General features: G+C 44.9%; 1 protein-coding gene across 1 annotated transcript in view; it reads right to left on the minus strand.

Moving 5' to 3' along the window:
* The window catches only part of LOC146810716 (uncharacterized), a 240,429-nt gene that overhangs the window by 190,114 nt on the left and 26,855 nt on the right, over positions 1-23,460 (minus strand). The window contains exon 4 of the mRNA XM_085614988.1: positions 11,442-13,949. Coding sequence (XP_085471114.1) covers positions 11,442-13,949 — 2,508 coding nt within the window. The remainder of the gene's footprint in view (positions 1-11,441; positions 13,950-23,460) is intronic.

The following is a 23,460-nucleotide window of genomic DNA, read 5'->3' on the forward strand; positions in this document are numbered from 1 at the left end:
TCAGGTTTCCTCATACTATTTCCGAGACCTCCCTTGCACATTAGTATGAGCTCTTTTGGGCAACTTTACAAACTTCTAAGCTCTTGCCTTCTTTCACTGGGTAGTCGAAAGGAACAATAACATTCTGACTTTTCTAAACTCACTTCACAAGTACATCTTAGCACTGATATTTTCTGGGACTTTAAAGCACTTTTTCTGCTGATGCACAGTTATTTTTACATAGATCCATATGTGTAATGATTATTAATTTGTGTTTTTCCTTTTCTTGTAAATTGTTCTCACAGCCTTGATAAAGTTACCGATTGTAACGAAACACGTGTCGGCTGTCCTGGATTGTTTTCCCCTACGGGGTGTTTCTGTCCTCTGGTCTTCTCTCAAAAGTTGTCTCGAGAAAACTTCAGACCAGATCTCCATATTGGGTCATTACACTGTATATTGTGTTTCACAAATGAGACATTTGAATATTGAAATTGTGTCTCTGAATTATGTACAATGTTTGAAGAATTAGTTTATAACTGATCAAGTACTACATTAAACTGTGCAGATAGTATTTACATAATTCATGTTTGTTCATTGATGTCCTTTTTGGCTTTTTCAGGAAAGCTTCTTATGACACATATGGTCTCTCATTGAGGGGACAGTTTCAATCATATGTAAAGTTACTTATGGTTGTGTTGATACATTGTTTCAGAATACTGGTTGACGTTGCAACTTATACGCTAGAGTGCCGGGTAGTTCTGAATAATAAAAACATGGTTGGTAACAGGCTCCTCCTTTGAAGGCCCTGTTCATACTACATCTTTGGTAGTGGGATGTCCTTCTTACCCCGATGGGCACCGTTAATGTATGGATTCATTTTTAACTTGAGAAATGTTTAGATTTTGATGTGCGACTATCAAAACCACCACTCCGTTTGTATCAATTTATAGGGTTGCATACTTCCTGCTCATTCTCTTCATCAGTCTCAATCATCCCATACATTATGCTCACTGCTGAGTTCATTGGTTTGTGAATTCAGGAATCAAACATTAATGGTGCAAAATGAAATGTGAACCTCTCCTCACTACTGCTTAATGATGGTACCTGCCACCCCGAAGACAATCACTAAGGGTTAGATTGAGCAAAGAGCACCACAGTTATGTAATTGTACATACAAGTAAATTGCCACACATGGAAGTACTAATGTGAGACACCTGCAGAAGTCAGTGAGTAGACAAAACTCTGCATGTTCACAAACATTTGCATGTAATTTCTCACCCTGAAGATAGCTGGAGATGTACTTGTGCTAAGTGTAAGAGTAAGCTTAATTTCGGAATGGGAAAGGAGGGTGTATGGTGCTGAAATACTGAGTTTACAATATTGTGCAACAAAAATATCTTATCAAAAATATTGAAAACCAAAATGTAGAGAAGTTAAGTACATATAGGTAAGTGTAGGTTTACTAGATTCAACTCGTATGTACTTTGAGGTTATATATATATCATCATCAAACATCCCCCCCTGCAACAAGGTGTGCCAGCAACTATGGTGCTGTCACTTCAAATTACTTAATTGTACATGTGCTGAGGACAGTCACCACACCGGTAAATTGTGATACCAGAAATATTTTCCTTTGTAGACACTTTTTTGGAACAAAATATGTTTGTGCTGCTTGGTCAGCATTTGTGTACTGTAGCAGTAGTTGAATCGTAGTGAGTGACTTGGTTGCCCCATTTTGAGTGAAAAGCATGATTTTTATATGTTTTTAATACTACTATAACATTGTTTTATACGTGACACTGATACCCAGTGGATGTGAGCTAGTCAACACATTAGCAGGGGAGAGAGACGAGTCAGCTGAGCCAAGGGTCTGGCTTGCCTCGAAGAGCCTGGGACTGTGACACCATAAAAATATTTGGTATGTCAATTGCACAACAAACATCATCTAAAAATATGATGAAGTCTGTTCCAAAGGCAAACAAGTGCATTTCTTTTACATGCGGAAAAGTTTTGCCTTGGGAAATCGGATTATATCATTGCATTGAGAGGCATTTATTAAAAGTAATAGTTTAGAAACAATGAAGTTAGAAAAGTCATGCCTCCACCAGCTTTGATGACAATGGCATTAGGATACTAAGAGGCAAGCCAGTTGTCATGTTTACCCTATTTGTGGTCTAGATTCCTATTATGCAAGAAACAATGTTATAGTCTATTAAATCCAGCACAAGAGATGTTTTTGGACAGAACACACCCTGAACTCTCATATTTCAAGGCACGCTGACAGACAACAATTAAGAACAAGCATTGGAAATGCAATAGGTCTCGCATTGACATTAGTTTGAGTTATTGACATTGTAAATGACAATGTTTCTCTCTTTTTTTTCTTTTTTTGTAAAACATAAATAAAAGCCATTGTTATTTACAATGGCAATAGTTTAAAGTCTTGAAAAAGTAATAAATTACCAAAATTAAATGCATTATAAATGCCCGTTCATTTAGATTAAAATAAAATGCATTTTAAAGTGCAGCATGTTCTTATTGAATGATAAATCATGAATTCAACTGTGCAAATAATATCAAGTATTGGCAACATATCAAACAAGCATTGGCCTTACCAATAGGTTTCACCTTTGGGACTGATTGGCTTTGGCAATTGTTTTTTGTGTTTGTACAGTATCGGGGCACACACTGAGCAGCATCTTTGTACAATGCTACTTAGACATCACTGCCCCAGCTATTAAAAGGAGCAGGACAGGAAATATGTTATTAATATTAGCTTTTTTACGCTTAACAGATGCAGATGCGGTTTTAAAAGACGCTGAGATGCAGTGGTTTGTTTATGTCAATTAAGCGCCTCCATGGATGTTGTTCAGTCACAGTAGCGGAGCACGCTATCACAGGCAGCACCAGCTGTTTTTAGTGGCAAACAGCAACTCTTATATAGTGAGTACGAATGCTTCTGTATTTTCATTTCAACAATTACCAGACCTACTTAGATGCTTTTTTTATAACAAAATCAACTTTCAAACTGACAGAGTCCTAAAAACCAATTACTTGACCAAATTTAAATGAGTACCTTAGAAGGCGCAGTTAAAATTCAAACCCTTTCATTTGCATGTACAGCACACAGATCTTAGCAGCAGACGCACTGACCCTTTGAGATACATCGACAATACTGCCTCTGCTATTAAACGGAGCAGGAAAGGAAGAATGTTATTAATATTCCCATTTTTGCTCTGAACAGACGCGAATGCAGCTTTAAAACACACAGAGGCGCAGTATTTGTTTATGTCAATTAAGCGCTGCTATGGACGTTGTTGAGACACAGTATCGAAGTATGATCGCACTGGGCACGGAGCAGCGACTGTTGCACCCTAGGAAATGTAGTCGTAGCAAATTATTTTCAGAATTTCTGATGCGCGTAGCTTACTGTTTCTGCCATTTTAACATGCATCACACCAACAAACAGTGTGACGCATGTTCTAATCAACTTCTTTATTGGTTTTTCAAAGTTTGCGTTGGTGCCGTGCTCATTAAGGTAATTAAAAGAAAACATAATTTAGAGCGCATAGCGCTGCAGCCGCCATTGTCCCCATCAGTTAGTGTCCATTTTGTAAATAGTGCCTGCTGATCGACTCATGAAGGAGACAGTAGAACGCAGCAAGTAAAAGATCCAGTCCAGATGGGCCGTACTAAAAGTGGACAGGGCGGTAACAAAAAAGCCTCATTTTCAATCAGAGGCCAGCGTTTTGCATAAATCATGATGCTAGTAACAGTGCTAGTTCTGCGAGACATAAAAATGAGGCACAGTAAAAAAAAAAGTCCTAGGATTACACAATAGGGTCAAATCGAGGAAGATGTGGTTGATCCCAGGTTTTCTGGTTGCACATTCAGACAAAAGATGGGTGTCTCTTTCCAGTTTTAAATCATTGATTAACTGTTTGGGCTCAATTATGAGTTTGACAGTCCATTGGACCACCAGACTGGCGGTCCACCTGCCGTATTATGACTACGGTGGTAGGACCACCACATGACCACTGCTACCGTCCAAAAGTGTGGTGGTGAGGAAACAAAGGCACTCTGTTGTCTCAAGGCCTGGTGATGCGTGAAGGGGGGCACATGATGATCCCCCATGTGTGCATGTAACCCCTGTTCCTTCACGGCATTACTTCTCAGTCCATGCCGTGCAGGGACGGGCTTTGGTAGTATCTTGGCGTGGCCTTAGAACAGCAGTGCCGCGGGACCACCAAAGGACCGCCCGCAAGACCAGGTGTAAACTCCCAAATTTGGCGGGCGGTCGGCAGTCGACTTTGGTGGGTGTAATTAGGCCCTTTGTCTTTTTTTTGTGTATGACAGTATGGGAGGCAGGCAGAAGTTACATGAAAGCTTGAATTGCTTTGGGCTCGCAGGTCCAAGAGGCTATCAAGCTGAGGCAAAGCCAGGCCTCTCGCTCAAGCCTTCGGTGAATCATCCACCTTTAATACACAGCTATGGTTACTTATTAGAAAACAGATATCCAGACTTCCTATTAGAGCCAACATAACCCCCTATTTTTTACTATGTATCATTACAGCTTTCCTAATGTTGCTAGCACTTTTTAGAATAAGTACCACGGAACATTTAGCTTCAAAAATACCAGTTTCTCCGCTTTTCTTCTGCCCACACCCAGCACAGTTTCATCCCTAATTTATTTACCTTCTAGCTAGTTACATTTAACCTTCATGAAAAGTCATAAGGTAACTGCATCCACCAGGAGCAAACTCCAAACACTCGCTCTATGAGTCTGCTTATCTACTGCCAGGTCCTGCTGAGCCATGTTCGGACTTTTACCCACTACATAGACGATAACATTTGTTTGTTCAGATTCTCATGTTTACCATTGCCCCCAATGACTTTCTTTAAAATAGTTTGACATTTTATTTTCCATTTAATATTTTATTCATAGTTTTGTAGTAATTAGTATATTTTTTTCAAGAACTTGGATTAAAATGTTTTTTTAGTCTTTAAATTGTATTGCTTTTACTTGTTGATTCTTGCACCTCCCAGATGCCTCTTTTGAAGTAAATCATTTTGCATTCAATTCACCATATAGAAGAGTGAGTGAAAAGGATACTGTTAATGATTCTGTTTTGTACCATTCTGTAGCCTACCTCCCCTCAGCTTGTGGTTGGGTGAATGCACTGCAATACAAACGTATACAAAGTATTAAGCCTCTCTCTCACCTCGGATTGCCAGGCTGGTTTGAAACAAACTCTTGATTGCTTGTTATTCAACCCTGGTTATGAGCCAATGCCCTACCGAGCAGTGTCTATATGGACTATCTGAATGGTTTTCAACAGTCACGAATGAAGTACATGTGTTTATATTTTCAGACACTCCGCTGTAATGCAAAACAGGAGTATCGGTATTTTTAGACAACTGGAATGCCATTAGAATAGCTATAATGGGAGAGCTACTGCAAGTTAAAAATAGCAGTAGATGCATGTTAGCTTTTTTAATTACTTTTTATACAAGCCTAATATTCTTCATGCACAATTAAAGCACTTCTAAATCAAAAGCTTTATGGGTTATGATCATTGTTAACTCGACTCAGTGTTCCTCGCGTGAGTTTGAGTAACGGCTGCCGATCACATGTGCAAGCAAGATGGAAAGCAGAATAATTTTAACCCACGTTTGTGAAAATGAATAATCTTGCCTCTCCTCTTTTCTAACTTGTTGCTGTTTTCTTCTCGAGATATCAGAAAGGCAATACTTCTGAAATGCTAGCTGTTTGTACGACATTCTAAGAAGCAAAACAGACAGATGAAGGAACCGGACCCTAAAGTATGTTTCTTTATCCACAGAAAATGTACACACAAGATTGTGACAGACAGAACAGACCATTGCAATTCACCCAACGTGATTTAACAGAGCCTCAAAATAATTAGCTATGTATTAAATAGTTTTGCATGGTGAAGAGAGATTTCAATATCAATGACCTTCCAACAACAGGAGGCTCATTTACTGATCAGCAAACAGACACACAGCTTGCAAGACAAAGACAAGCATTGGCAAAGTCAAAAGCTCTTGCGTTCAGCTGCCAGGCTTTTGACTTTGTCAGTGCTTGGTTTGTCATGAATTTTGTATAAAAATAAAAAAAATGATGAGGGAGTGGTCAATTTCTTATTAACATAAAAACCCTTAGCTAAATGGCAGACATGTTTTTTTTTTTAACAAAAGAAATTGCCATTGTAGTCCCTGGCACTGAACTGAACTACTTTGTGTGCGGATATGCTCCCTTTGAAATAGCATAATACCGCCATTTACAGCGAAGTTAGCCAATGGTTGAGGTGGACTGCCCCACACCGTATGCTGTAATGGGTGTTAGAAAAACGTGAATGGCAGAACACACTAATTGACGAAAAGGTCTGTCCTATAAATAGATTATATTTATACAGTTTTTGTAGTATCATTTTATTTAGCTAATGCCAAACACAAAAATGTAGGTGGTCATTCTGAGGCAAAGGAAAACATATTTCATTAGATTTGTATTCTAAAAAAAGGGTAATGTCTGACCTCACATTCATTCACACATTACAACAAAAACAGTCCCCACTCAAATGCACGAAATGCACCATCTGCCATGTGTGTTGCAATCTCGTCTAATTCCTCCTGGTGATAAACCATTCTTGTTGCTATGACCCTCAAGCTTCTAAACATCTGCATCAGAGCAGCCGTACTGCATGCAACCCATAAAATAAATGATCTCCTCATTATCAAACTGAGCTTCCTTACAGATTTTTAAAAATATATTTCTTTCTTAATGAGCAGAAGTTGGTAGTATCAAGATGTACCTGTTCGTAAGGCAGGAATACCAGGCTATGGTAATATTATCCACTTACGATGGCAGAGCTCCACGGGGTGGAGCGTGAACTGCACATTTGCACGGTACAAAGGGACCAACATCAAATTAACATCAAGCATGTAGTTTCCCACTTCTGTGTTTGGGGGATCAACCTGCATTATAGTTTGTGGCCCGAGGGCAGTGCTTTTCTGCCTGGAGAACTAGGCTCTAGAGTGCTTTTTTACTTTTCTTCTTTGAAGCGCTACACTGGATTTCAGTCCTACAAAACCACTTTTCTGCATGCAGCACCCAATAATTCTGTAATGTATTCCAAGTCTCTCAACACTTCCTCTGTAGTTTTTTTTAAAAATAACAGTACGGTGTATTTCCAGGACTGCACTTAGCAAAATTATTACTCATTCAACATCTATATTCACTTGGTCAGACCACTCTTTACATGGTTATTCTAATGATAACTATAATCAAATATCCAAGACAACTGTGCACCCTAAGCATTAGCACAATCACTTAAAAATGTGCACTTTCCAAATGTGTTCATCTTACACACAAACGCATCTTCATCACACTCTGACCATGAAATGTATTCTTGAGATTGCATTTCACGAGACTCTCCCCATTCTGACTGGAGTATGAATATCTGTATAGACAATGACAAGTACCAAACGCCTGATGTCACATGGAATCATCATAACAATTATGTCACCCATGAACTTTCAAAAGAGCACCCGCAGCATTGAGGCAATGCCAAATGAAAGCAACACAAACATGGTTTGGTTTGTCAGGATAAGCTGGTAAGCGCAGCCTAGCGCAAAAATAGAACAATTATTGTCCCCACAAAATGTGTCATTTTCCTGTATTTTTATTGTAAACAGACTTAAGTAGGGATGACACATGATTTATCTCGAGTAGAAAGGACATAGGTTAAAAAATGTGACTTTATCATAACTACTTGTACTTTATACTTTCTTCTTCTGATGGCAAATAACAATCAAGTCGCCGTAATTCACCATCTGAGTTCAACAATGGAGAATAACATGCATAAACAGTTGGTACACTCCTTGAGTGTCACAATTGTTTGTGCTTTAAAAGAGCATAATTTCTCATCCTCTTGTGTTGCATTCCAAGCCACTTGTACCCTTACGAGGGGGGGGGCTCAATGGGAGGACTTTAATTAAATTAGTCTGTAATTTTCCGTGTTTATGTTTAGATTCCACCCCCAAATGGTGGTAACATATGGAATACGTGTTCTCAATGTGCATGAATGCACATGGACAGGATTTCATAGATGTGGAGAGGGGTGCTTGTGAAGGACTTAAGTGCCCCATTATTCTGATAAAGCACATTAGCATAGTGGATTAGCATAATTACCTAGAATAGATTTCAATGAGCAGCATGCACAATACAGATCATCCATTCATTAAAAAATGCCACAGCTCTAGGTTTAGACCCATCATCCAGCATTCGCACTATAAAGGCAAACGGCGCTGTTTGCCGGCGCTGCATCACTTCCACATGAAAGAACCGGCTCCGAAGGCAGTAGGACAGCCCCAGCTTCACTCTCATTATTAACCTCATTTAGAACTGCTGAGATGGACAATCAATTACCATCCCATCACAAAGAGTGCACAGCCGCAGGGAACCCCATCCAATCTCCAGCTCAATTGAATGGGCCGCCTGGCATCTTTCTTCTTTGTCTGGCAGTGTGCACAGCTGCTTACCTACAGGACTCATCCGCTATTATTATGTAGGGCAACTATGTGCACTACCCTGCTTCCATTCTAGGCTTTGTTTATTTTCCTGTGATATTCCTTCATAGGCTGACATGCTTTGCCTCGCCACACTTGTATGTTTGGCAGATTATTTTAAGTAGAATGTCATGTGCCAAAGCATGAAACCCAGAAGTAGCAAGGAACTAGCATGCGTGTATGCCACGGCCTAATGTTTCTGAAGCAGCTCCATTTTCAATTGATGATTTCAGAATGTATTTCTGCAACTGATCAAATATTTCTTCTTTAATGCCATATTTATGTTGTTTCAAACGGTGCCCACATACTGTCAGCATCTTCAGTGCGTCATGCAATACACAAGGATGCAGTGGTTTTGGATATTAAAGTATCAACAGTATGCCATCCAAAACCTTTAGTGTGCATCACATCTACTTGATTTGGCCCAGACCTACTGATGAAGGATTGTTTACACGCCTATGATGCGTTTCAATCGGAAACCAATGTGAGGCTGGACACGCCATTTATCTCTCTCATAGCAGTCTTCATTTTTTCCCATGCTCACAGGCTCTTTCTCTCCTTTTGACTGTGTTAGATGTATCATGATGGAGTGGTTTCCCTCTCCTTGCCCACAACTTTCAGTCTTTGCCCCTCCTAAGACCCACCCACGCGTTTGTTATGGCTGAGCTGAGCCAGGCCTGCACCTGAAGTGTTCTCCACTTTCCTACTACGAGTCACATGTGCATATGCAATCTTTAGGATGGGGCATCCACTCAGGAGAATCCAGGAGGGCATTAGCAGCTAGCCCACCCCCACCCCCACCCTAGACAGTCAAAGAAACAATTATTCTAACTTGAATCTAAAAGGACGAACATCAGCGCCTGCAACCCTACAGAGAAAGTTCCACAGGCATAATCCACGGGAAAAATACTAATGGTTACCAGTCAGCTGTGGAAAAAGATACAGAAATGGAAGATTCCCCTATCCCTAAGCTTAGAGACTGCCCACTAACAGACAACCACGGGACAGGGTTACATTTCCAGGCATTCACTGCATGTCTTTGCGACTTCCCAAAAACGAGTAAAGCTACGAAAATCTTAGGCATAACCTACAGCTTGTAAATGTACCTATTTTTTTTTAAATAAAACTGGCCCTACCTGCCTAACGAGTCTCTCATGCTGTGATATATTTTGTTAAATAATTAGACATGCACTCGTTTCCCCGGTGGGTGTGCGCATTTGCTTTGCCCCCTAGGGTAATGTGCCTTTTGTAACCGATAACTGCAAAAAACATACCGTCCTATTCAAATGCATTTTCGCTTCAGGGGAAATGCACTGTGGAAAACAGCTATTGCACACAATTGGACACTGGACACGTGAGCAGGGTAAGAACTGTGTGAAAACTCACAAGACATTGATGACTTGCTGAATCAGCAGATTGTGAGATAGCAGCTTGCTGGATAAACAGGAAGCGAGTGCACATTTATTCCTACAAAGACAGCACACTAGTGACACACTCTCCTAAAGTCAGACACATGACCCTGTGCAAAGCAGTTTTAAGGTGACCATAGCCTTAATCCATAATAAAACACAATATGAGTCCAGCTAAGGTTAGAGCTCTGAAGTCCATGCAGGCAAATGCTTGCAAACTGACTATGACAATACTAGACCCAGAGGCCTGGACAGTACAGAATGAAACTCTGTGGCTATATATCAATTCCAGGTGAATTGTGCAAATCTCATACAACATGTCACCAATGCATAGCTCAATGATGCATGCAAAAACAGTTTATTATTTTCATCTAGTTACCAGTACTCAATTAACTGATTAATGATTTATCACAGACCACACACGTCAATTTGTTTTGTATCCTATGTAATCGAAGATACATTGTCAAAACTCAGTGGTATTCATTTAATTGACCTCTAGAGTAAAAAGCGGAGTATACCATATTGCATATCAACTTTAACAGTTTGGCACCACGCAAATCGCTGCAGCATGCACAAATCCTATTGAGCTAGCTATCTCTGTGGCTATTATCAACATGTCTGAAAAAAATCCCATCATAGTGACAATAATGTGGCCCTCGTCTTTATTTTCAAGATAAGGCCTGATGGCAGACACAAAAAAGTAGGATTTGAATTCATTCACATCTACCTCAATAGGCAAGGCCCTTGCTTACTGGTGGGAAACATTACACAATCACAAGAACTCCCAATACCAATATTTCCAAAAGCACCAGATTAATACACACCAATTGCTCATTCAAGACTTAACAAGATGCATCATCTGAAGGGCAATGTCTAAGCTGTGGCCAGGAGGCAATTAAGTGACATTTACATTGCTACACTATAAACACATACTTATGTATAGTTTCCACTGTGTATTTCACAGCAGTATTTGGTGATGCAATTGTAGGTGAATTAGTAAGGGGACAGAGGAGAAATGGAGATGTTCTGTCTAGCACACGCCATGTATTGCAAGTCAGTTATAGACAGATTCACAGCATGACTGATAGCGCTTGCAAGTCAAAATGACCAATGCAAATCTGACAATGGACACACTTGGCTTGGTATGCATTTACGTTCATTATTCCCAACTGCCATTTTGAAAGTATACCATGCAACTGAGGAACTCATCTAGACCACAATACTGTGCAGCATAGAGGAGACGATGAGCCCCATTCACCCTGGCAGCGACATTGCACCTTGACTCAAAACAAGCTTCATTTCTTATTATAGTGACGAAGCACGCCCCACGTTTTAACTCATATCTTGCACCTTTCAGAACTTCACTGTGCTGGGAAAGAGTGTCTTTATTGAGGACAAGGGGTACAGGGGTGGGGTACTGTACACGATTAATAATTTCACCAGAGTTTGAAAGGATCACATTACCTCAAGCGGACTTGGGAGTCTGTTGTTGTCTTTCAGTAACTGGTTATACAAGCTGGGATCCCCTATTTTCAGGGTGTTTTGCTGACTTCCAAGGGGACTTGGTGAGCACCTCATCTTGTATATGGTGTCAGTCTTGCGCGAGTCTGTTGTCAGATACACCTGATGGTACAGGTTGTGAGGCGGAAGCCCACCTCGGACCGCATCCACATAGTGCAGGGTCTCGCTTGCCCTGTATAGGGTGCTCCTGGAGTTGTTATATAGATCCCTGGTCTTTTTCCACTTGTAAAGTTTGACCACCCCCACAGTCAAGAGGGTGATAATAAAGAGTGCAGAAACCACAACCACTGCTATGATTAAATAAAACGTCAAATTGTTTTTCTGATGCTTTTTAGCAGCCACATTTCCATCCTGGGCCATGGCTTCTGCAGATGTGTCTGTCATTGATATCGTGAGTGTGACCGTGGACGACAGGGCGGGCTGCCCATTATCCCTTACTGCAATGACCAATGTCTGCCTAGATAGATCGCTTTCCAGAACGTCTCGAGTGGTCCGTATCTCCCCACTGTGAAGCCCTATCTTAAAAAGGCTCGAGTCTGTGGCCTTGTCGAGCGAATACGAGATCCAGGCATTGTGTCCCGTATCAGCATCCCAGGCCACAACTTTGGTCACCACACTCCCTGCACTTATCGACCTAGGTACAGAATCCACTTGTGCAGAGTTTGAGCTTGGGCGAGGGTACAAAACTAAGGGGGCATTGTCATTGGTATCCACAACAAACACATTTATAGGGATGTCCGTGGCTAAAGATGGGCTGCCCCCATCGTGCACGCGGACTGTCATTTTATATTCTCTGGTTCCTTCGTGATCTAAGGAAGCAAGAACAAAAATTGTGCCATTCTCAGAATTAATAGAGAAATATCGCAGAATAACATCCCCAGCGTTACCATTTTGAAGAATGGAGTAGGAGAGACGGCCATTTTGGTCGACATCCGGGTCAGAGGCGCTGACGTTGAATATTGGCACCCCAGGGACATTGTTCTCTATCACATACACATCGTAGGACGGCTGGGTGGATGCTGGCGGGTTGTCATTGACATCTGACACCTGCACCTGAATCCTCCTTTCTGCTGAAAGCGGAGGGGCCCCATTGTCAGTGGCAGTGATGGTGATGTTATACTCAGACACCAGTTCCCTGTCGAGGCCTGCCTGTGTCTCCAAGGTGAAGTAATTTTTTATGGAAGAACTTAGAACGAAAGGGATGTTTGGGGGAATGACGCAGTTCACCAACCCATTGTCACCAGAATCAAAATCAGTGACGCTCAGTAGTGCAACCACCGTCCCCTTGACCGCATTTTCTGGCACTGGGCTATACAGAGAGGTGACTGTGATCTCTGGTGTGTTGTCATTCGCATCAATTATTGCTACAAATACTTTGCAATGGGCCACCTGTGGATTCATGCCCCTGTCTTTTGCCTGTATGTATATCTCATAATCCTTCCGCTGCTCATAGTCCAGCTGCCCTTTGACCTTTAGTTCTCCGGTCACAGAATCCAGCGCGAACAGTTCCCGCAGTTTGGCCGGGGTGTGGCTGCTGAACGAATACACAATTTCCCCGTTGGATCCTTGGTCCAAATCTACTGCTTGAACTTTGACAATCAGGGCGCCCGTGGGCGTGTTTTCCAAAATGTTGGCCCTGTAGAGCGTCTGGTTGAAGGCGGGGGCGTTGTCATTGGCGTCCTGCACGTGCACGAGTATCTGCACGCTGGCAGACCTGGCCGGGCTCCCCCCGTCCACCCCAGTGAGTGTCAAGCTCAGTTCCTCCTCCCCCTCCCTATCCAGCCCCTTCTCCAGGACTAACTCGGCATACTTTGTGCCGTCTCCCCCCGTCTGAACGCTGAGGGTGAAGTGCCCGTTGGGGCTGAGCCTGTAGGTCTGCACGGAGTTGACCCCCACATCAGGGTCCTGCGCGCTCTCGAGCGGGAAGCGCTCCCCGGGGGCCACGGACTCGCTGATGTCCAGCCGCATGTCCCCGGCCAGGAAGGCTGGGTCGTTGTCGTTGATGTCCTGCACCTCCACCACGGCGCTGTAGATCTCCAGGGGGTTCTCGGCCACCACCTCCAGGGTGAGCAGGCAGGGCGCGGCCGGGCCGCACAGCTCCTCCCGGTCTATTCTCTCGTTCACATAGAGCGCCCCGCTCTCCAGGTCGACCTCGAAGTAGCGCCGGCCCCCTCCGCCGGGCACCACCCGCAGCCGGCGCCCTGCGAGGCCCCTGAGCTCCAGGCCCAGGTCTGCCACCAGGTTCCCCACTCGGGAACCCCTTTGCGCCTCCTCGGGCACGGCATAGCGGATGAGCGCGGAGCCCCCGCCAACGAGACCCAAGAGCAGCGGTAGGAAGAGCACTCGGCAGCCGAGGCCGGCCCGGCCAGTGCAGGGAATCATCTCAGAGTTCGTGGCGGGCCCCTGTTGCTCCCGCGTTGTCTCACGGGGTGGCCGTGCTGGCACAGGGGTTCATCTCAGAGTTGATGGCGGGCTCCGGTACCTCCGCTGCTTGCAGCTGTTGCCTCACGGGGTGGCCCGTCCGGCACAGCGTCTCATCTCCGAGTCTGTTTGGGTGCCCTCTGCCCCGCTCCCTCGCCAGGACGGGGTCGGTTACCTCACAGGGCGGTCGGTCCGGCATAGCGGCTCATCTCGGAGTTCGTAGAGGGCTCCTCTTCCTCAGCTGCCGTCCAGGACAGAGGTCTGAATACCTCACAGAGCGGCCGGCCGTGCACAGAGCTCGTCTCGGGGTGTGTGGAGGCTCCTCTTCCTCCTCTGCCTGTTGCCTCACAGGGTGGTCCGTCCGACACTGGGGCTCATCCCGGAGTTTGTTGCGCGCTCCCGCGCTGCGCTCCTTGGCTGGGGCGCGCTGTGTCACAGGGCGGCCCGGGAGGCGCCGTTGGTCCTCTCTGAGTTCTTGGCGGGCTCCTCGGCTTGGGACGGTCCTGTTATCTCACGGGGCACCCCGGAAGGAACGGCAAGCTCGAGCCGCAGTGCTGGAGGGTGGACATCGCTCAGCCGGGAAGCTCTGACTCACCCACTCTGCCTCCAAACTCCCGTGCCTGCCTCACTCCACAGAGGGGACCGGATGGCGCTGCTCCGGCGGCAGCAGTGCGTGTGTGGAACAGCGGCGCGCACCGTCCCCAGCCATAACTGCATCAAGTATGCGAGTGAGCGCGCGGCCAGCCGCCAGTGGTGCGCTCTGCCAGCACATGTGCACTGCATCCAGCGAGTTCCAAGAGCACATCTGCTGCACTGCCGGGACGCAGCTCTGCTTAACGTCCCCAAAAGTGATTTTTAAAACAAAAAGTTCTATTAAGTTTAAGTCTCGGCAAAACGTATCGACATATTTATACGGTATTATTTAAATAGTGAAACTGTATTTATGTACCAATCGTGCACTTCTGGATAACACGGATTTTTTTTTCAAAGCAGCAGTGTTTGTGTGGAAGCTACGGTTCAATTTGACCGAAAAACCCCTTATTAAATCATTCGCCTCAGAGGGAATGAACAATAGAAGATCAGTGGGCCGCCATGTTGCCAATTATAGCATCACAGCAAAGGAAATCCGATCTCACCCCGGCTTAGAGCCTGCTGCACGCCCTGTGCAGGGCGCCGGTCAAGGCCGCGTAGATATGCGAGCTCCCCCGCTGCTCTGAAGCCTCGCCCTCCGTTGTTGAGGGAACCAACAGGCTGCAAGAGCTTCCCTGGCACTGGGGGTGCGTGAGAGCCCGGTGGGGGGAGGGGGATGCTGGGGTGAGCCGGGAGGTCTGCCCTGGAACGGTTTAGCATTCACAGCGCGAGCACTTGAAAAATGTATTCGAGGCTGATTAATGTACGTGCATTCGGTTGGCCAATTGGCTCGCCTATAAGAAACCATACAAAGAGACATAATGTATACATTAGCCAGTGAAAGCTGTATTAATTAAATCAGCGCTGCCCGTGGTAGACGCAGGAGAATCCGTGGGACGTGCCCGGCGTGCGCGAGGTTGTTTTTAGAAGAGTATAATCTCCCGGTCGCCCTGTGAAAGGTGTGTGACCAAAATACCACAGCCCTGTGTGGAAAGGGGGACCTGTTCTGCAGGTGCGCTGCTCCAAATGTACGTGTATGAAAGCAGAGAAGCGGCCGCCTCGTGCCCATTCAACCATTGGCCTCTCTGCTGAGAGCAACACGAAAGGCTCGTGCAGATAACAGCAGGTTACGGGGATGTCAGTGAAACAGACACTTGTGCATCAAAGCATGCGAATGACGACAGTAGCCCATTCCACCTACAACACTTTGCCACTGCCATGGGTTTGTTGTGTTAAGAGAAGCGTCCCCATGCTCAGTGCCAGATCTTGGGGTCAGTTACTATGAAACGGGTGCATTCACCGTTCATTTCTAGGCGTAGCAGGGAGCAGCAGGCTCTGCACATAGCCAGGATACTTGCAAGTGCAGCTGCTATAGATAACGGCGCCGGGAGTCCAGGCACGTGGCCTAAAGCAATTCAAAGTTTTACAAGGAAGCAACGGATTGGCGCAGACAGCAAGGGGGTCCATGTAGAAGACCGCAGGGGCGCGGAAGGAGGGGCACGAGGGCTCGTCCTCAATGGAGGAGGCGGTCGGGGGCGCAGACTCAAACAACTTTAAAAAAATGTGCTATTGACTCTAGCCGGAATTGCTCGTAGTCCCCCCAAAAGCTCTAAGTGGTCCCTGCCACTCTCTGTCATCGAGAGGCCCGTGTCTACGGGGTTCACCACACCAGACTCTTCACTCATACATGCCGATCCAGGCACGTGCGAGGGGCTCCGGGTGGAATGTTAGGCTCAACTCCGGCATCAAAGGAAGGCACCAGGGCGCGCGCCATCACCGACAGCTCTGGAAATATATCTGTGACTAAAAGTACTTCGGCAACTGTGGGGCACAGAGCCAGTAAACGGGGGATCCGTCCATGCCCGTGCCGCATCTTCCCAGAACGAGGAATGCGTCACGGACGCTACTCTCTGCCCTCGGCTCCCTCCGCTGACCAGTAGCTTTCGGGGTGACACGGACTCGGCGAGGAAGGGGCCCCTAGCTGCGCTGAATGCACGGAACCCACCTCCCGCGCCCTTCACCCCGCGCCGCAGCCCCTAAAACCAAGGCCACAGTGAGGAAGTCATTCAGGATTTTTTTGCCCTCCTCCAAGTAACCTTCTCTTAAGGTCATTTGATGCCCACGGAGAATCAAAGGGCACTGCCGGATAAAGTGCAGTGCCCTCGAAATGGCACCAACGTGACGTGCTCTACAGCCCACAAAGCCGACTCCTTCGAACGATCCACTGGCCTAAAACCTGAATGTCTCACCTGAACACATATATGTGACCGAGCACATATCTTATTGCTCTATATTATGTTACCGATTTTATATCACATAGAACAACCTTTATTGCTAATATCACTCTAGCTTCTTGTGCCGCTGTTCGACTTTATACCAAAACTGGAAAGGTCAAGAAAAACGGCTCAACACTAACATTAGCGATCGTTTTGTGTACAATCGGTTATAGCAGGTCGGGGTGCACTTTAATCGCATCTGGCACAATCACTGTATTAATGCTCCATAGATGGAAACTCGTTGGATTATGGGAAACCGGCAGCTTGGCTATTGCACCAGGAACTCTGTACCAGACACGGATTAACGCGTAAACACCCGTGTCAAGGGTCCGTCGAGGCTCATCCCCGCAGTCTGCACTTATCATTCTGAAATACTTTCAACTGATTTTCATGTGTGTACCGACGCGACACTGCATCCTTGGAACCGGCTTCATCCCCGCAGCATCCGGGTTGTGCATTTTCCATACCTTCTGTGCTTTGTGAAGCACTCGCCCCGTGGGCAAACGTCATTTCCCTGGGGCTCTCAGCTGAGCACTGAATTGTGATGAAGTGAAATGCGATACATGCACCCCCCCCCCCCCCCACACACACACACATGAAAATCAATACAAACAATAACCACACGAGGCCCCGGAATAACTATGCGTGAGACTCGTTGAACAAGCTAAGACGTCATATCAATGAAAGTAACAGCCCCATAATTTATATGGTGTCTGAGAGAGAAGCATTATTGTGGTACTTGGAGAATTGGGTGCGTTGAGGCCTACTTATTTCGCGGGCACGTTTGCTACAGTGCACGCTGGCGGTGATGCACACAACCTACCCGTTTCTGTGACGGGAGCACGCACTTAAATGTGTCTGACGTAAGGGACAGGAAGATGAAAAAGGAGAAGCCAATTATTTGCAGTCGTGAACGTTTCTTAAGGCTGGAGGATTACCTAAGCAAAACCTTCAATATTAGTTCATATTTCGCATGAAGCTTGGCTTTGAAAAAAATGGGCTTATTTACAAGCCCCTTACGCCGTCAGTGCGTCACTTTTAACATGGGTAAAAGTGAGGTACGCTCGTAAGGAGCTTATAAATAAGCCCTAATGTCTTTTGTTCCGTTGTTGGCTGTCAAATTGTGCCACAAATCTGTACAATAGCAGACATGATAATTATGTGAGGAAACGCGATAAACTCTTGCGTTTTCACATTATTGTGAGGAAAGAGGACACAACACAAAATAATTATGGAGAGAATATTTAACATTGTCAAACATCCCCCCCTCACAAATCTGGGTTAAATCTGTCGTTATTTTGCTCACCACGCCATTCCAGTTTGGACCCAACCATATGCAAATCAGCCTTGACCCTGTGCCCCATGGCAGCAGTCTAGCCCGAACTGCCAGGCCAGGTCCTCTCTGGACCGAAAAACAAGCGTACTGGGACTGGTTTAGGGGCATCCCCCCTTATCAGCCAGACTAACTTGAAACTGGTGGCATAGCGGGGATGGGGTAGATGTCTGGGCTTACCCTTCCCCCTTAGGGGGAAAAAAATCAACAACAAAAATAAATGATGGACAGAATGTTTTACATTGTCAAACATTAACCCCAGTCACAGATCTGGGTTTATTCCATCGCTATTTTGCTCACCACCCCATTTCAGTTTGGACCCAGCCATATGCAAATCAGCCTTGGCCCAGTGCCCCTTTGGAACAGTTCAGCCCGAACTGCCAGGCCAGCTTGAAGCTGGTGGTGTAGTGAGCACAGGACCCAAATCTGGGCATGCCCTTCCCACTTAAAGTGCGAATGCAAAAAAAAATAAAAAAAATAAAAAATAAAAAAAAGAGAGAGAAAGGATGCGCCCATACCCTCTTCATGAAAGTTCATACAATGCGCCCCCATGGAGGGATTTTAGGTTGCTCTTATTCAGTGTACCTGTGCTTCACATATTTTACAACTAACACGCGCATGGTTTCTTTGCTGCTCCTTCTATCGCGATCTGCTTTCAGCGCTGCCCAGTTACTAGGCTGTTCTGCCATTCTGTCTGAGCTTTCCCTCTGTTCAGAAAAGAATGACTCAAGATTTTACTGCTCTCTGCATTACACACTGTCACTTTACTGCAAAATGACATTTCAACTTGGAAGCACGGCGAATGACGTGGAAAGCGGCAAGGAAATGTGTGCACCGCAAGCTTGGCTTCAGTCTCATGCAATGGGCAGAGGAGACATGAACGTAGCACTGAACGGTCTCGCCACTTCCCAGCATGAACCAGGAGTGGAAGAGGCTGAAGATGGGTCGACAGAAGAGCGTAAAGTTCTCACTAGTAGACTGAACCCCTGTGAAGGGTTCTTAGCTCTTGGAAAGAGGTCAATTTTTAGAACACACTGGATGATCTAGCTAAAGCAATGTAGACCATATACGTAACCACAGACATTTACTGATGCTATGCATGTTCGCTGGGTTATGGGAAGATGGCGGAGTCTCGGTGGCTATGGGTGGGGGGTGGATGAGGGTTGATGGGGATGCTGGATGGGAAGTTCGCTCTAGGAGTAGGCGTTTCTGAAGCATGCCATGCAAGGACAATATATGTTCCAGTCTACTGAACACATCTGTGCTGAAAATGTGCCTCCTAGCTAATCGTGTTTTAAGTACTGCTTCAGTGCAAGTCACTTCACATTGCAGAAGCAGTGCAGCCTTTTGCAGGGCGGGAGAATTGTGCTGCAGTCACAAAAACTTTAAGAGAAGGGGCCAAAAATGTTTGAATTTATATTTAGGGTTTATTGAGTGCCCTTTTACGTGAAGGCTTCAAGGCACTAATCACTGCTAAGCCAGAGCAGGGCTAAAGCTTAGCATATCTTTGAGCAGGAGAAAGCAATGCTTGTAAAGGATCCCTTATTTTCAAAAGGTTGTATTCTTGGTGAATGGCCAAAGGGAACCGGCTCCAATGAACCACAGCAGCCGCTGAAAGAACCCTACCTCCCATAATAACTGTTTTAACTTTGGGGACTTGTAGAAGGCACTGATTGTAAAGGGCTGAGAAAGAAAATACCATTGAAAACACCTGTAAAGTGGTGTCCGTCGATTATTATTCAAGGCCTTGTGTCCATGGGTTTAGTAACAATTCTCTGCTAAACAGGCAGCCAATGAAGTCATGTTAATACAGGGGTTCCATGATCTCGGGTCAGCAGCTACAGATTTATTTTAGCCACTACATTTTGAATCAAATGGAGTTTAAATATGGAGCCTGCAGGAATCTGTAGATAAAGTGCAGTGGGCTATGCAATAGAACAGAAATTATGAAATTCATAAAAGGGATTCTTACCAACACTAGAGTACTGTAAAGTGAAGTAACAAGTACTAACTACAGTGCTGATTTGGACTCAGACAAGTGTCAAGCTTGATTCTAAGATTATGTAGAGGGAGCTGGTTTGGGTAGGTCCCTAACTTTGTGGGCCAAAAAGGAGATTGCCAAAATGTAGTCCAGAGATGTGCCAGAATCCCAGTCTCATCCCTGCTGACTTTCAGATGACTACAGATCTTAAGAAAGTTATGTCTGTTGTTGGCATACGTAAAGTACATGGTGCTAAAATGTAAGAGATTGGGCTTTAGCTGATGGGGGAGAGGATATCGCGCAAATGATAATCCTAATCCTGGTCAGTGTGAACTACAAAAGTCCCTAAACAAACCTGTGCTTAACCGGTTTGTTTGGTGCAAAGCAGTCAGATTTAACTCAGAGGCAAGGAGTAAAGTATGTATGCAGTACTAAAACAGCAATAAAATATAAATGCAAAATAATAAAAATCCCAAGACGAATTAGAAAAATAGAGCATATTTTATTAAAACACAATGACACCAAAAAGATGAAAAAACAATAAGAGGAATCTTATTTTTTAAAGAATTAAGTAAAAATAGCGCAGAGACGCACAAAGTGCCAATAATAGTCATTGGTAGAACAGGACCCAGACACATTTTGACACTGACCATGAGGGACACAGGTCACATACACAAACTAGGTTTGTCTTGGTCAAAGATTTTATCTTCTGACTTTAGTCCTTTAAGTCCATATTCACAGCAAGAGTACAGTTCTAAAGCCCCACACTTTTAAAGCCCCCGGGACCTCATGGGAGGCACTTAGAGTTGCAGGGTGGCAGGTAGAGGCCACAGCAGTAGGGTCTAGTCCCGTTCAGCAGGGCAGTTGCAGGAAAAGGGCCTCTTTAAGCTGCTTGTGTCACTGTAGTCCAAACAGGTGGTCAGCCTTATGACCCTTGTTTGCCAATGCTTTGTCCCAGGTGCTAGAGGGAGAGCAGGTCTACTCTTCAAGGATCTTCTCAGGTCACGGACTGCAGGCCCAGCCCTCTTCTGTTTTTCCACAGGTCCAGAAGGGATCTGAGGAGAGGACTGGTGATGCCACAATTAGGCGCAGTGTCAGCCTGTGGGTGAGGAAAACTTCTGGCTGCTACATAACCAATGGAGCAAACGTTCACAGGGGAGACAGTACCCTCTATTGCAGCACTTCCTGTGTTGTTTCCTGTAAACTATCCCACAGTGCCCTGCTCTACCCAAATCGAACATTGGAGAATCTTTTTTCCTATAGTCAGAGCTCCCCAGTGCCCCCCCCAAAGGTGTGGCTATGATAATGGGCAAACCCTCCCATATGGTAACTATAAACCAGCTGTAGGACAGCCTTCCCACCCACTGGGTTTGTACACAAGCTAACTAGTACAACAAAGGGAGGAAGACATAGGTGTGAGCTGCATCTGCTAGTAACAGGGTAAGCACTCTTTGAAGATCAGGAACGGGCTGGGCCCAACCCCCCTGACCATCCTGCTAAAGCAAGAACAAAACCTCTCCCCATCCAAGCGTTTTGTCCAGAAGGGGAGGGTGCCCCTGCAGTCCAAGAGCTAGGGAAGGAAAACAGACACCCAAGAGTGAGGTCACCAGCCCTGTCCAGGGCTAAAAGCAGTGTGTCCAACTACAGCCCGACTCCTGCCAAGTTGGAGGACAGGAAGGAGACAGGGGACCTCAAATTACAGCTTGCTACCCTTACCCTGGAAGAGAAAAAGTTAGCCTTGGCCTTGGAGGAGAAGAAGGTCATGCTAGCCCATGAGGACCAGAGAGAACTGGACCGGAGAGCAAAAAGGGCTTCTGAGTCCAGTGAAGTTGGTCGCAGTTAAGTACCCAGGAGGAGTAAAAGATTCCACGCACTCAAATGTCTTGTGCTGAGCTAAATGGTGGGGGTGACATTGATAAGTGGTTTACAGAAAATGAGGTGGCCCTGCATATGTATAAAGTCTGGGAGTAATCCACATCTCACCACAGAGGAGCCATTTACCAGTAATGCGACACTGTTAGACAGGGACTTTTGGCTTAGGAAGGAAAATGGCAATTTTCTAAAAGTGTCATTTTCAAAATAGCAGTATAAATTCAGACTATTAAGTTGGTTTTTCAATTACTGTTGAAATAAGTTTCGGATTCATTTTTCTAGCTGATCCCAAACCACACCGCCTGCCTTATGGGCATTTATGGCCTACCTTAGAGGGGCTTGTAGGTATTAAAAAGGAAGTTTAGGCCTGGCAAAAGCTTTATCTTGCAATATTGAAATGGCAGTTTAAAATTGCACATGCAGGCCCTGGATACAGGTTTTATAGTGTTACTGCAGTGGGTAACACAAGGAGTGCTGAAACCTACTTGCAGAATTTACTCTACAGGCCCTAGGTACATGCAGTACCATATATTAGACACTAATAAGTACATTAAATGTGCCAATTAGATGTATGTCAATATATATATGTTTGGGAGAGCACTTGTGGTTTATCTCTGGCTTGCAAGGGTAAAGTGCAGAGCCCTAGGGCCAGTAAATATGGGTTCAGCAAAAGGAACACAAAAATCTGTGGTGACTTTGCAGAATGGGCACATCTCCAACACACATTATTGGGTGAAGAATGCCAAGAGGAGTAGCTAGAAATTAAACTATAAGGTGGACAAAATAGAGCTATGTGGCCCTAACAAGAAACCTGCTGCAGAGTTAGTTGAAAAGAGGATACAACTTTCTGTGAGTGGGGAGTTAGAAAGTCTTGGAACAAAACTAGACCCTTAATGTTGACATTAACATCACTAATTCATGATATCTCAAACCACATCATAGCTGAATAGATTTAATTATATGAGGGTTTCAGGGAAGCCGGAGTCTGAAATACCCTGCAATTGTCTAGGATCAAAACCACCACCATATCTGAACGAATCAGGTGAAAACCAGCCAACACAGTTGGATGATTGAATTAACATCAACAAATTCTGGAGCAGATTACACCCCACTCTCTATAAGAAATTTTGAAACATAAGGCAACTGGGAGATGGTCGAATAATTGATGAGAATTGCTGTCTCTAAAGTTGTTTTTTAGGATAGGAACTTCAGTCACAGATTTGAATTCACTGGACAAGTTTTCTAAGATTAGAGAAATATTAATGATGTTTTTCACAGCAACCCTTTGACCTTATGGAACATAGCTGGATGGCCTGCTGGTTCCTAACCACTGAAGCAAGGCCATCCTCAGTGAAGAACCTGAAGTCTAGAAGACTGGGCTCTGAATGCAGAATTCCCAGTCAGAAAAACTGGACCAGAATATACAATACTACCCTTTTGACAGTTCAT

The sequence above is a fragment of the Triturus cristatus genome, chromosome 7 (genome assembly GCF_964204655.1).
Source record: "Triturus cristatus chromosome 7, aTriCri1.1, whole genome shotgun sequence".
NCBI lineage: Eukaryota > Metazoa > Chordata > Amphibia > Caudata > Salamandridae > Triturus > Triturus cristatus.